General features: G+C 31.0%; 2 protein-coding genes across 2 annotated transcripts; one reads left to right on the top strand and one right to left on the bottom strand.

The window, feature by feature from the left end:
* LOC108477220 (arginine-specific demethylase JMJ20) lies at positions 1-4,729 on the top strand. Its single transcript, XM_017779703.2, has 9 exons — positions 1-331; positions 448-600; positions 1,415-1,577; positions 1,735-1,852; positions 2,572-2,641; positions 2,731-2,811; positions 3,189-3,245; positions 3,344-3,455; positions 4,039-4,729. The coding sequence occupies exons 1-9, from the start codon at positions 122-124 to the stop codon at positions 4,530-4,532; spliced, it is 1,458 nt and encodes a 485-aa protein (XP_017635192.1). The 5' UTR covers positions 1-121; the 3' UTR covers positions 4,533-4,729.
* Positions 4,730-5,654: 925 nt separating this feature from the next.
* LOC108476632 (uncharacterized) lies at positions 5,655-8,739 on the bottom strand. The gene is made up of 7 exons (XM_017778902.2): positions 8,213-8,739; positions 8,054-8,140; positions 7,746-7,955; positions 7,464-7,628; positions 7,309-7,362; positions 7,059-7,205; positions 5,655-6,307 (listed from the first exon to the last, which is right to left on the bottom strand). The coding sequence occupies exons 1-7, from the start codon at positions 8,459-8,461 to the stop codon at positions 5,930-5,932; spliced, it is 1,290 nt and encodes a 429-aa protein (XP_017634391.1). The 5' UTR covers positions 8,462-8,739; the 3' UTR covers positions 5,655-5,929.
* Between the last annotated feature and the right edge of the window lie 5,370 nt (positions 8,740-14,109).

The following is a 14,109-nucleotide window of genomic DNA, read 5'->3' as shown; positions in this document are numbered from 1 at the left end:
TTTCCCATGGCAAATCTTAACCCGCCTTTAAAACTCAAAAACGACTCCCTAGTCCCAGTAAACGAGGTCTGTCAGTTTGATTTGCTTCACACTTTAAGCCCTGAAATCATAAAGAACAAACATGAGCTTAAAAATTGGCGGGACAATAGAAAAGGTGAACGCAAAAGAACTTTTCTACTCTGAATTTGCTGAGAAATACTTGGCGGGAAACCAGCCTGTGCTGTTAACTGGTTTGATGGATGATTGGACAGCTTCCAAACACTGGGTTTCCTCCAATGGCCAACCTAACCTCCTTTTCTTTCCTACCCATTTTGGGAAATCCAAAGTTCAGGTATTTCCCTGCTTTTTCTCAAAATTTCATATTTTCGTTTCTTGTTGTTTTCAGGACAAGATGGTTTTCATTTCTTTCGGTCTTTTTTACAAACACTTGGGGTGCAAATTATATAGGTAGCAGATTGTGATACAAGGGAGTTTACCGATCAGAAAAGGATAGAGATGTCTGTTTCGGAGTTTGTTAATCACTGGCTTCAGGGTTCTAAGGAGAACCATGATGTTAATGGGAAGTCCGTTCTATATTTGAAGGATTGGCATTTTGTGAAGGTGCGTTCTTAACCTTTTAATGCTTATTGTTAGTGGCTATTAAAATGTTATAGGTATGTAGTAGAGTTTTACAGTGTTCCATTGTAATTATGCACTATATCCATTTATTAGAAACCAATGCAGTTGAGCACATCTATGTCAACCATCAATATGTACTATTTACTCTAAAAATACAGTTTATGTTAGCTGAACTCGTCATTTTACATAAAGTACCCATGTTCAGCATTTATATATAGCACATATACAGTCATATGGTATAAAGTTCATCCCTGAGTTTAGGTAAAATAGACATGAGTTAAATTTGGAGTTCTTTTGCAGAACAGAATCATATATATCCACTGTTTTTGCCCTGAACTATATGTGAAACAACAGGCATATATGTATAAAACTATTCAGTATTTTTGCCTGATTATATACGAAACAAGACATACATGTCAACTTATAACATTATTCAGGTGAGATTTGAAGAGACTAGCTTTCCTTTAAATATGAAAGATGTCAACGAGTTATTTAGATCATTGTTTCTATGACATCATGTTAAAATTGTCTGCCCTCCTTTTCTTTCTTCTTTCTTTCTTTCTTTGTTGTTGATGATTATCATGTTATTGTTTTGTTATTGTTGTTCGTTTTGTGTTTGCTACAAACTTTTCTCTTTTATTTATCAAACGTTCTTAACAAAAGAAATGATTTAGCCATATTAGGACAAGTTGTGGATGCTTTCCTGATTTTCTGTTATGCTTTATGCTACTATGTAAAAGTACATTACAAGCTTAGTTGTCTCAGTTTTTCATATCCTTTTCAATCTTTTTGTCAGGAGTATCCAGAATATCAAGCATATATAACTCCTCTTTTTTTTACTGATGATTGGCTGAATCTTTATCTTGACAATTATCACATGCATGACGATCTGGATGCTGATCGAGTGAGTAATGATATAAGTTGCTCTGACTATCGCTTTGTGTATATGGGAGCAAAAGGTTCGAGTACAGATGCAACAATATCTTCAGTGGTTGGATATATTATAGAACTTTAGATATATATACCTTGTCAGGACAGATGCTGAGTGACCATTCTGTGACCATGAATATTTAATGCAAAAGAAACTACCAAACCATTTAAATCTTTCCATTGCAGGATCCTGGACACCTCTTCATGCTGATGTTTTCAGATCATATAGTTGGTCGGCAAATGTGTGCGGCAAGAAAAAGTGGCTTTTTCTGCCTCCTCAGCAATTTAATCTTTTGTTTGACAGGCATGGACAACTTCTTGCTCAATATAGCATCAGATAGTTGTATGTTTGGAGATTTTAGCACTTTAGCTTTTTTGGACTTCGTAAAAGGACATTTAGTTAGCATTCAAACTATAACAGCCATTTCTTTGGCATTTATTGTTATTGTTGCTGGAGTCCAAGAGAAGGCAATACCCAGCTAACAAGTTGCTTGCATTTGTCCTGCTTCACACCGATGTTGAAGCCAGTTAAGGTCCTGTGGAGGCAGAACAAGATTAAAGAGAGACTGAGAGATCCGTGACCTAAATGGGATATGGTCCTTTAAGTAAGAAGCCTCAATGTAATCAGAATTAGGTAGTGATGCATTATCACATGTCTAATTTGCATTATGGCCTTAATATTAGTCTAGTACGCCGCCTGAGCTGGTAAGCAGGTATTCCTTGTTGTATATAGAGCTGGTGGATTGTCCAGCTCCCCTGTGGTTTAAATTTGGCCTATAGACTGGATCCATGGTCTTTTCCCATATTCAAAATATCATGTAAAAGGTTAAAAAGATATTAAGAAGATTAGAGAAATTACCTGCATTCTTTCATGGGGTTGTGAATTGTGATGACAAATGCATAGGTTATTACCATGTTCTTGCATTCTATTTTATAGCTGACTGCTGTTTTAAGAATATACTTTCTACTCAGTGCAGGCCTTTAGTAACATTATTTCTTGATTGCTGTCTTATTTCACCTCAGGAACATGAAAAATACCGTGTATAATATCTTTGATGATATTAGTGAAACTGAATTTCCTGGTTTTAAGAAGGTAACTAGTCCTTCTAGAGCTTCAAATGTACTTTTAATTTCTTTCCTGCACATTTAAAACACGTGCTCTTATTTTCATACCATGTGAAGGCTATCTGGCTGGAATGCATACAGGAGCCAAACGAAATTATCTTTGTGCCTAGTGGATGGTACCATCAAGTCCATAATCTGGTAAATTAAGTTATTTTTCTTTTTTTATCTTGCCAATAAATCTTTTTGAAGGTTATCAATGCTTTGAGGGCATGTAATTAAAAAGTGTCCACTGAAAAAGGAGAATAGACTTAGAGAAAATGATAGATGAGTTGGGGAACAGAGGGGCATTGGCTGATGTGTCTGTTCAATGGTGATAAAGATTTTTTTTTCATTGGTGTTTCTAACATATACAGAGGGGTAAACTGTGATCTTGCAATAATAGGTTCCACAGCTCCCATGTTACTGTAGTTTGCCAAAAACTTTAGTCTCAAGTCTCATGTAGATACACAGAGCTACCTTTCTTGCACGTGATGTATCATGTATCTCTTTTAAACTCATAATACAAAGATTTTCAGGAGGACACAATATCAATAAACCACAACTGGTTCAATGGCTACAATCTTTCTTGGGTGGTAAGTGCGGTTACTACAGACCTGTTCTTCATAAATATAAAAACCCATTTCTTATGTAGAATATGAAGTATATCTTGTTAATAAACTTTTTCTTTCAGTGGGATCTATTATTAAGAGACTACAAGGAGGCCAAGGAGTACATAGAGGATATCAAAGATATCTGTGATGATTTTGAAGGGCTCTGTCAACGCAATCTTGCAGCAAATACAGGTGATATATTAATCTTCATAGGATGATAGTTCACCACATGTTTGAGTTCAGGTTGTTATTTTCTTCTTGTCGCTAGTTTTTTATACCTAATGTTAGTGGATGAACTTATTTATTTATTTTTGGTTAATGTCAGTCTTGTTATTCAATGGTTTTCCTGAAGTGGGAAGTGTCACCAGTAAAGAATTTCACTGACCTTATACATTTTTTCTGGGATAGTATCATTTAGTTGATTCTGCAACTTACTAGAACACTTCCTATCGCAAATGTCATGATTTTGCAACATACTTTCTAGGGTAAACTACATTAGTAGTCACCCAACTATGTTTTTTCTTCATTTTTAATCACCAAACTATGAGAAGTTACAAAATAGACACTCGACTATTTAACGTCGTCTTTTTTAGTCACCCAATTATCTTGGATTTTTTGGGAGCTTTCATTTTTATGAAATTGTTGGGGTGACCAAAAAGGAAAAGAAACATAGTTGGGTGACTACTAATGCAGTTTAACCTACTTTCTCTCTCATGTGCCAAAATTGTTGTCGTCTTTATGATAAGCTTGATAAAAGTTTGTCCTCTTTCTACAGGAATGAATTTTAATGACTTCTTCATCTTCATATCACGCTTTTCGCTGGCCAATGTGGTGGAACTGTATTATCTACGTGGTGAATTGAACTCCGAAAGTTCAATCTGGCATTGCTCTGCTATAATAAAACATTTTGCTCTGAACCTTTCATCTATAAGGAAAACAGCATTGAAGATGAAATCTGAAGGCGTGGAAGGAAATCTCAGTATTATAAATTTGTTGGAAGCTCTAAGCGATCCCAAGTTTCTTAAACTATGCACTGGTTTAGGCAGAATATATTCAGTTATCCACGAGGAAGAGAACTGGAGCTGTACTATGAAGAAAGCTTTGATGGCTGATTTTGCTATGTATGGATCTCAAGTTTGTAGTCCCGAAGATCTCATTACATTTATAGACTATGCCGTTTCGAAACTTAGTAGCAACTGCGATGAGCAAAACCCTCTTCTGTCAGTATTATACGAAATCCAGCCACATGAACAAAATCAGCACTTTTAACAGTTATTTTTCCATCTATATTATGTTGTGTTTACTTCATAGATCTGTTGCTGCTGGTAATCATATACGCACTCAATTCTAATATGAAGCTAAGAATGTGGATTCAATGACGTTGAAGCATTCAAGCCTGTGGAATTGAAGTCTACGCATTGCAGCCCAGATAAGTTATTTCTTGGGATATAAGTAACATTTAGTCATTGAACTTAGCAATTTTTTTTACATCGGTATCTGAATTTTTTGGGTTAATATTAGTCCCAAAAATTGACAATTCTTTTCAATTTAATCCCTGAACTTGGATTTCATTAAAGTATGATGATATGCCACTTTGAGATTGCACTAGATCATCACTTATTTTTAATTTTTTTAATAATTTCCTCATAAATTTTTTATATTTTATATAATTAGAAAAAACAAATGACGATGACATCTAAGATTAGGGACCAAATTGGGATAAGCTGTCTAATTTTGGGATTAACGTGGACAAAAAAATTCAAAGATCAAGTAGAGAAAAATTGTTAAGTTCAAGGACTAAATGTAAAACATTAATAAAACTAGACTAAATTGGTGTTACTAGTCAGCCGAGAAAAAAAATGACAAAATTTGATTATAGAAATTATGAAAATATCTTTTACAATTAAAATAAGTCATATTATCTAAAAACACTTTAGTGTTTTCATTTTAATAAAATGAATAAATATATGCACTAAGGTGCGATTTAAACTCACACCAATTAAATTAGTAAAATTATACATTTATCACTTAACCAAAATTTTATTTTAATAAATTTTATACAATTTTATTTTAATACGCACAATTTATTTAATAACGTTGTTAATTAAGTTAGTGTCACAAGCTAACTCGAGAGTAACTCACAATTAATGATAAAATCATGATAAATTATTGTAATCTATTTAGTATTTTTATTTGATATATTTATATGTTTAAATTTCGTTTTACTTATAATTTTTTCTAATTTGTTATTTTAATATAATACATATTTCATGTGTTTATTCTAATTAATTAATTTCAAATTATACTTTTTATTATTTATTATATATTATTTTTAAATATACATTTATATTTTAAATCCGTAATTTTCCCACTCATATGCATCTAATAAAATTTATAGTATATAAAAAAGCAAACATAGATGACTAGTGTTATTAACAGTTTGTATCCCCGCCCAAAAAAAAAATTTACGGACATATATATATAGTCCCCAGCTGGGAGGGTAAATCAATCTTCCAGGGGACCAAAATGTGCATTACTTGACAGACCAAAAGCAAAGGAAAAAAAAAAAAATCTAAGAATAACCCAAACCTTATTAAGGCCTGGGAAAGAAAAATTGGGGTAAAAGAAAAAGAGAGAGAAAATCAAAGGGTTATGAGATGAAATAGTTAAGGACATCTTACATTCCTTCCAGGGCCTCCATAATAAAAGTAAGTTCCCCAAACATGGTTTCTTCCTTGTCTGATGTCGTAACAATTAGCACGATCAGCCTTTAAATGAATGTTTGTCAATGGGACCAAATTATTGTCCCAATCAACTTTCTGTAAGTTCCTGAAATAAGCTGCTTTTCTAAAGCCTTCTTCCGCAAAATGACCACTGCCCATTTGTGTTGATGTGTGGAATCCTGAGGATCTAGTGTTCACAATTTCTCCTCCAAATTGTACCATGTTGGCATGGCTTCTCAAGTGACTAAAAAGAAACGCAGGCCAGTATCCCACCAATAATCCTGGTCCGAATTCTAACCACCAATGTCCATGTTTTGGATCCTACAAAAAAGAAAAAAAAAAAAAACAGTTTTTCAGTTGGATGTCGTATGATGTTCACCATTTTTAAGTTTTATTTATGTTACTACAACTTTGTTGGTTTTGGTAAAAATATCATAGAGGTCCTTGTACTAAAAGCCAGTTGCATTTTGTCCCTCTACTAAAAAAATGGATAAATTAATCTTTATATATTAAATCAAAGAGTAGGAAAGATTGACTTTTAGCACAGGGATTTCCATAATACTTTATAAAGAATAGGACAAAATTATGCCAGATTCAAATTTGAGCATAGTAGAAGGACCAAAGCCAAATTTTGACGTATATTATATAAAGATAGTGAGATTTATCATATGGTAAAAGAAAATGAAAATTTTAGATTTTTAGTTTCAATAACTCGTTGATTTTCCTCTAAAGCTGACCAAAAATAGTTAAACTTTTGGTACCAAACTAAGAAGAGAGAGTAACTTGACACATGACTTAACAATTTGAGACAAAAAAGAGAAGACAATTTTACATCTTTTGATATTAGGAATGGAAAAAAAAATGATCACTTTAGCCATTGATCACTTTAGTCAATTTTATGTATTACATCATTTCAAGGCAGCATGTTTAGTGATTTGTCAAAAGGAACCAAGCATTGAAGCTACAGATGTGAAACAGTAAAATAACACATAGAACTTCCATTACAGAAAAGAAAAATTAGACGAAATTGTTTACTAACATTATGTTCATAACTTGGTTTAGTAACACTCACCTTCCAAACCATTAATCCGATATCGAACTGTCTGCCATTGTAAGAGGACCTTGGTGAGATTGCTGCTCCAATGGCAACCTTGTTGTTGGTTTGGACAAAACCAGAACAAAGCAAGTTGTAACATCCTGTAGTCTGGTATGCATCACTCTGTAATTTCAAATGTCAATTAACAGTTGATTATTCTGTCACTTTTATGTCCTAAATCTTGTTTACATGAACAGACAAGAAGATTGCTATATGTTATACTCACTGTCCAGTATGTGAAGAACCTCGGGTAATTATCTCCATATAGTTCAGGGCTAACCTGAAAGAAACATGAACATGCAACTGTTTCATTAGGAACATAAAAATCATGTCATGTTTGAAACTGACAAGTGATGAGCGAAATGATTTTCAAGGACATGCCTGCCAACCAGCTTCAATGGTGTTCAAATCATTGCCAAAAGAACCAGAGATGATCCATATCTGTGACAAGCTAAACTCGTATTCGTTCGTTACACGAGGCGCCCATACGCTTAAACTTGCCTTTGCTCCATAATATTGATCACCATTCTCAAACACAACTGCATGCTGCATGAGGGTGAACAACAGGTAACTTGTCTAAACGACACAGACCCTTTTTTTCCCCTATGACTAAGGCACCGGTTTTACTCGTTTTTCGGTCTTGAATCTTGAGAATATACTAACCTCATGGCCATAACCGGTCGAATCTCTCCGTACATGTCTTCTTATTCTTCCATATCTTCTAAGAGAACTTGCTCTAAGAATGTCCTGTTCAGTTGTTCTTCTAATTGGAACTGTCCCTTTAGGACATGATTCACCTGTATCTCTCCATAGCTGGAAACTTTCAGAGACTGCTTCTGTTAAGTTATGTCCTTTTGGCCTCACAGCCGGTTTCTGTCAAAACGATGTTCTTGTTAATGCCTGTTTCACATATAACTAAGGATGTCTTGTAACTTTATTCATTAAAACAAGCAGAATTTTTGTTTTTCTACCAATGGTTTCTGCCCTTTAAGCTGAGGATGGTCAAAAGCTGGTTGAAGATGAGATGGAACACAGTCTATAACATCACCATCTGGACTCTGCAACAAGAAACCAAGAACCAAGCATCATATAATTATCATATAATTAGCACAAAGTTTCAAAGAACCTGCCTGAATGGTCTTAACAGCAGGCTTATTTATCTTCTTGAGATAAGCTTGGACTCTTCTTAGCTTCTGAATATCTTTGTGAGGGTTTAAAGTACAGTTCTGTAGTTGCCGGTGACCGGAATCCGGTACTGGTTGTAAAGACAAGACAGGGCCAAGCGAAGTGGAAACAAGAAGGAAAGCAACAAAAATGTGAATCATATTGTGGTATGTTTTTGTATAGAATAATGTCTTGTTGTGTTCATAACACAACATGGGTTTATTCCAGATTGTTTGTCCCTGGAATTGGAAATGAATCTCTCTTCAAATCTTTACTAAAAAAACACAAGACCCCCATTTTTCAAACATATAAACAAAACTGAAAATTCTCAAACCCTTTTGTATTTTTAAGACAAATTCTATAACGGGGCTGTGCTGTGTGAATTGTGATCAAAACGGATATAATTTCTTTCTTTTTTTTCTTTTGGGTTGCTTTCAGGGTTGTCAGCTTTATCAAAAGAGAAAAATTAAAGCTTTGGTTATATAGATATATAATTTCAGGCATTTACTGTATTTTCTTTCATACAGGCTTAAACTATTTCCAAACAATGATTTTTGTGTTGTGAATCCAGGTTTTTTTTTAAGTAAAAATATTATATAGGTGTTTATATTAGAAGTTAAATTATATTTTAATTTTTATATTTAAAAATAAATTTATTTTTGTATATTAGATAAAAATAAAGTAATCACATTTAGTTATTCTATATTAGTTTTTAACAGTACAAATAAATAAAATTATTAACAAAAATAACTAATTTACTCTTTAATCTAATAAAAAATTAATTTATTTAATTTTTAATATAAAACTAAAATATAATCTAATTACTTATATAATTACATTTTGTTTATGCTTTGATTTTATGTTACGCAGAGGCATCACTTGGACTGAAAAAAAAGCTAGAACACTTGTACATTTTTCTTTGTGGGGACATTCGTAATCATCATGTCCAACAAAATCATCATCACAGGGAAAAACACTTTGGTCTCTTTTTTGCTTTCTTTCCGGAATTCAAATCACTACTTATATTGCTTAAATTCCAAGTTATTGTAATATATATACATATACTATTTATCAAAGATTTTTTTCACAGTTAAAGTATCATTAAAGTTTTTATTAAAAATTAAATTATATTTTATTATTTATCTAAAAATAGGTAAGTTAACCACTGAATAGTAAATTATAGAGCTAGCTAATTTTTCTATTAAAATTTTTATTTATTTCTCCTACTAAAATTGATGTGATATGTTTTATTATAATATACAAAAATAGTTTTTAACAGTAAAAATAAAATTTTTTAACAGAATATACTCATTGATTTAACATATAAAAATTAATCTATCATTAAAAATAAAATATAATTTAACTTTTAATATAAATATTTCATTATACTTCACTTTTTTTATATATTGCAGATAAAATATTCATATGATGACTGGACTAATACAATGTTTGTACATTAACTTATGTCAGTTTACAAATTCAGCTGGTAGACCCAGGCATTTCACTGAAAGAAAATGAGAAAAAGCAGGCACTTTATTTCTCTATAACCACATTCCACATTGGGGCTAAGCTTAATGGTTTTAAAGTTGGTAGTTGGCTGATTTGATAGTATATGGTAGGTAGTATAATCGAATTTCGTTTTATTCTTTTTATTAATTTACTTATTTTTAATTTTAAAAAAAAAGCAAAACGTAATTTGATTGTTTTTTCTTTTGCAACCATCAACAATTTTTTTAGTCTTGAAATTGCACTTTAAATAGCTTAAAACATATATAGACATATATATATATTTTAATTGGAAAAGAAGGTAAATAAATAAAATAATAAGGCAGTGGGCAGTGGGGCCTTAGGCTTTTCAGTCTTCACATTGATGGTGTCAAAATCAAAGGTTTAAAGGTATGGTGTTTAAGGAGGACAAGCACCAGAATGGCACAGTATTTGTTCCTTCGCATTGAAGTTTGGGCCCAAAATTCTCCAGCTCAAAGTGGGTGTTTTTAAGTTAAGTAGTAGGCATATTAAAACAACGGAGAAGAGTTGAATTGAATTTTTATTTTTATTTAAAATTGAGTGAATTAGTTATTATATGTTAGATTAAAAAGTAAATTAAATTTTAGTTAAAAGTTTTATTTATTTTTATTATTAAAATTAATATGACTGATAAAATAATTAAAAATGAGGCGTGGTGTGTCATATGTCTCATATTATGACGCATAATAATTAATTTTAATAGTAAAAATATTAATTTTGAACAATAAAATTAATTTACTTTCTAATTTTATGTATAATTATTAATTTACTTATTTTCTTGTCCTTATTAATCATTTAACTTGATAACTTTTTCTAATTTTATCTTTGAACTTGGATTTTATTTTAATAAGATGACATTACATTTTAAGATTATACCATTCAATCACCTAAAATTAAAAATATATAATTTAGAAAATAAAAAAATTCAAGTGATTACATAGTATAATTTTCGAGTGTCATGTCATCATACTTTAATAAAATTCAAGTTTAAGAATCAAATTGAAAAAATATCAAATTCTAAGACTAAAAAGAATCACAAACTAAAGTGAAAATGTTACCAAATTTAGGGACTAAAGTTTATTTTTTCCCAATCTTAAAAGTAAGTTTATAAATATAAAATGAAGCCTTTGGAGTTTGGCTGAGGGTTGTGGAGGGTGGTGGGATGGGTGCACAAAAGGAGATATTGGGGCCCTTTCTCCTTGTTAGCTTTTGGGATCTGGGATATGGTGGTGCTTGCCACTAGGGTTGAAAAATGGGAAACTAAAAATTAACTTAAATTAATATGTTTGGATGGTTTATAGAATGTAAGTTTAAAATTATGGTTATTTAAAATTAAATTAAATTTTATTTTATTTTATTGAATTTATAATTAAATTTATTTTTATATAAAAATAAAATTTTATATTTAAAATGTTGAAAATTATTTAAAATTCTTGAAAAAATTGTTTTAAGAAATATTTATAAAATTTTTTTAAAATGTTGTTAAATAATATTTAAAAGTTATGAAATAAAGTTTATTTTGTCAAAATAAGTCTAAAAGTCTAAAATAAAAAATAATATTAAAATTCAAAAATCAAATTAAACCAAATTAAATTATGAATAATAGTTAAAAAATCCCAAAATTTAACCGAAGGAACCGTTATCACTCTTGCTTGCAACTTCTAATTGCTCTCTTTTACCCTTTAGTCAAGTATATATTTTATTATTATTGTTTTTATTTTATGATTGATAAATATTGTGGTTTAGTCTTTCCAACAATATATCTTCAAAGTTAAAACTTTAATTTTCTTATTAATAATACAATGTACCATATATTTATATTTCATTGTTGTTATTTTCTCAACTTTTAAGAAATGGGCACTATAAATAGTCTCACCCACCACTGCAGCAAATTAAAGCAAAGCTAGCTGTTGAGGAATATTGGGCCAGGGCAAGTCACCCTCAATATTAAAACAACTGGTCGGCATTGCCATGGGTGGGAATTATCATTTATTAACCTATTCCACTGCTCCCAACATGCCTCCCCCTCCCCTTTATTTTTCTTGAAAGAATAGATTCCAAACTCCACTTAAAGCAAAGTGATGCTTCTTAGTACTATATAGTGTATACATTTTCTATTTTTTTAATAAAATAATAAGTAGGTCAATAAAAAATTTTAGAGTGTGGTTTAAAGTTGAGATTTAGGGCTTAGGATTTTTATTTATTGATATATTGATGACTGTGATTTATGGGGATAAAATATAATATGTGAAACTATATGGTATACCTCTGACCAATTCTGTCACGCAAATATAAAATGTAAATGGAAGCAGTGTAGCAATAGAGGTGAAGATGATTTCTCGAGGAATTTCTTTCTTTCTTTTTACTAAAACTATTGCTGTAGTAATTGTTGTGGAACCTACTGGCTGGACCACATTCGTGTCTTCGGATAATAAAGTCAATCCAAATACAATGAAGAAACATAATTAGTATTATTATTATGGTAATTGAAATTGAAATTGATGCTACTGTTGCTATTTAGCTTTTTTCTAACGAGAATACTTCTAATATTAATTCTTTCTCCCTTAATTGATGAGTGTAGGATGCTCCATTAATCTTTGGATGTTAGTTGTATAAAGTATGTTTTTCGTAAAATGAACAAATACGTCAATATGCTAACTCGGGAGTAATTTAAATGTTTTTAATTTTTCAAAATTGCTTAATATTTGTAATACTCTTCCTAAAAGTGAGAAACCTTTATGTTGACTGATAAACAAGGGTGTATTATATATCGAGCTTCACTGTGGTTTTCATTTTATTAACCTAGTTCCCTTTTCGATAAAAAAAAAAAGTTGGATACATATGGTATTGAAATTGAAACTTATAGTCGATTTTACATATGGCATAGGTCCATTCATACATACATCGATAAATGGTGAATAATAATAAATGGTAATATTACTACGAGGAAATGTTGATTTTGTTTTTTAAGAGTCAAATAGACTTTTTATCATGCACCAAATGACAATCCAATAAATTCCAAAGAAGGCAAATTGTTGGGTTGGATGGTGATACATGCTTGCCACCCACCATATGTATATTTAGATTGTCATTGTCCTATACAAAATAATGTTTGCTAAAAAAGAAACCCACAAATTAGCTTAGTCCATATAAACTACATATATAGAGATTGAAGCTGGTGGATCATCCACATCTTATTCAGATTTAGAGACCATGTGATCTCTATTAACTATATATTGGGATCTATATAAAAGAGAAAATGGTAGATTAAAAAAAAAGTTTATCATTTTCACCATCTTTATGGAAAGATAAAGCTGAAAATTGATATATTAAAAACTTTGCAAAAGCATGGGGGTACAAAAGCCCTTTAGTCTTGAATCACGTGGATGTGTGCCCACTTAAACACTGACTGATCAAGGGCATATATGGATTAAATTGAGAGAGGGACATATCTTATAGATTGCTCTTATACATAGAAAAAAAAAAAAAAAACCTTTTCTCAGGTATAATGAATTCTAGTAACTTTTGACACCAAATTCAACCCTTATATATAGAACCATTATGCTAAAAGTTAAATTGTATTTTATTTTTCTTTTATTAAAAGTTTTATGTATTTTTAATGTTAAAAATTAGCGTAGCCTATGAATTAACCAAACAATTACACATGGCAACGTGTATCTCTTTTCACCTAACATACATAAATCAATTTATCTATTTTTAACAAAATAAAATAAAATATAATCTAATTCTTAATATAAGAAAATAAAATAAAATATAATCTAAATTCTTTAACATAAGAAAGTCCAAGACAAATTTACTCAATGATTCTTCCTCAAATATGACTTTGAAACGCTCTGCAAGATGGTGACACGATTCCAACCAAAATAAAAAAAAAAATGTTCAAGCTATGAGATCGCAGGCTTAAAGCCCAATAAGTCCTTTGAAAGACCCAAGTTCTATAAAAAACCGATTGGCAAGCTAGAGAAAAGTAGCTTGTAACATGACCCAAGTTGTAGGGCCAACCACGCATCACCATAAAATGGCGGAAGGCCGAACTTCAAGCCTAGATTTGTGATCACAACGGGGTAGGGAGGGTTGGATTTTTGCATATCTTGATTTCGACTCGAAGCTTTACTTACTGCATACCCTGATTTTGATCTAAAAACAATAATTTATCCTGAACTTGAGTCGAAAATTTCGACTTGATTTGGCTTAAATTTTATTTTATTTTATTATGTTTTCTATTTCTTTCCAAAGTTCATTAAAGAAGTATTTGCTTCAATAGATTTTAATCTCAATAAGATTACATTTTTTTAGTTGAAAAAATAAGGCACAT

Source organism: Gossypium arboreum, chromosome 12 (assembly GCF_025698485.1).
Source record: "Gossypium arboreum isolate Shixiya-1 chromosome 12, ASM2569848v2, whole genome shotgun sequence".
Classification (NCBI taxonomy): domain Eukaryota; kingdom Viridiplantae; phylum Streptophyta; class Magnoliopsida; order Malvales; family Malvaceae; genus Gossypium; species Gossypium arboreum.
The sequence above is the reverse complement of the archived record's forward strand: the minus strand, read 5'-3'. Positions and strand labels throughout refer to the sequence as shown.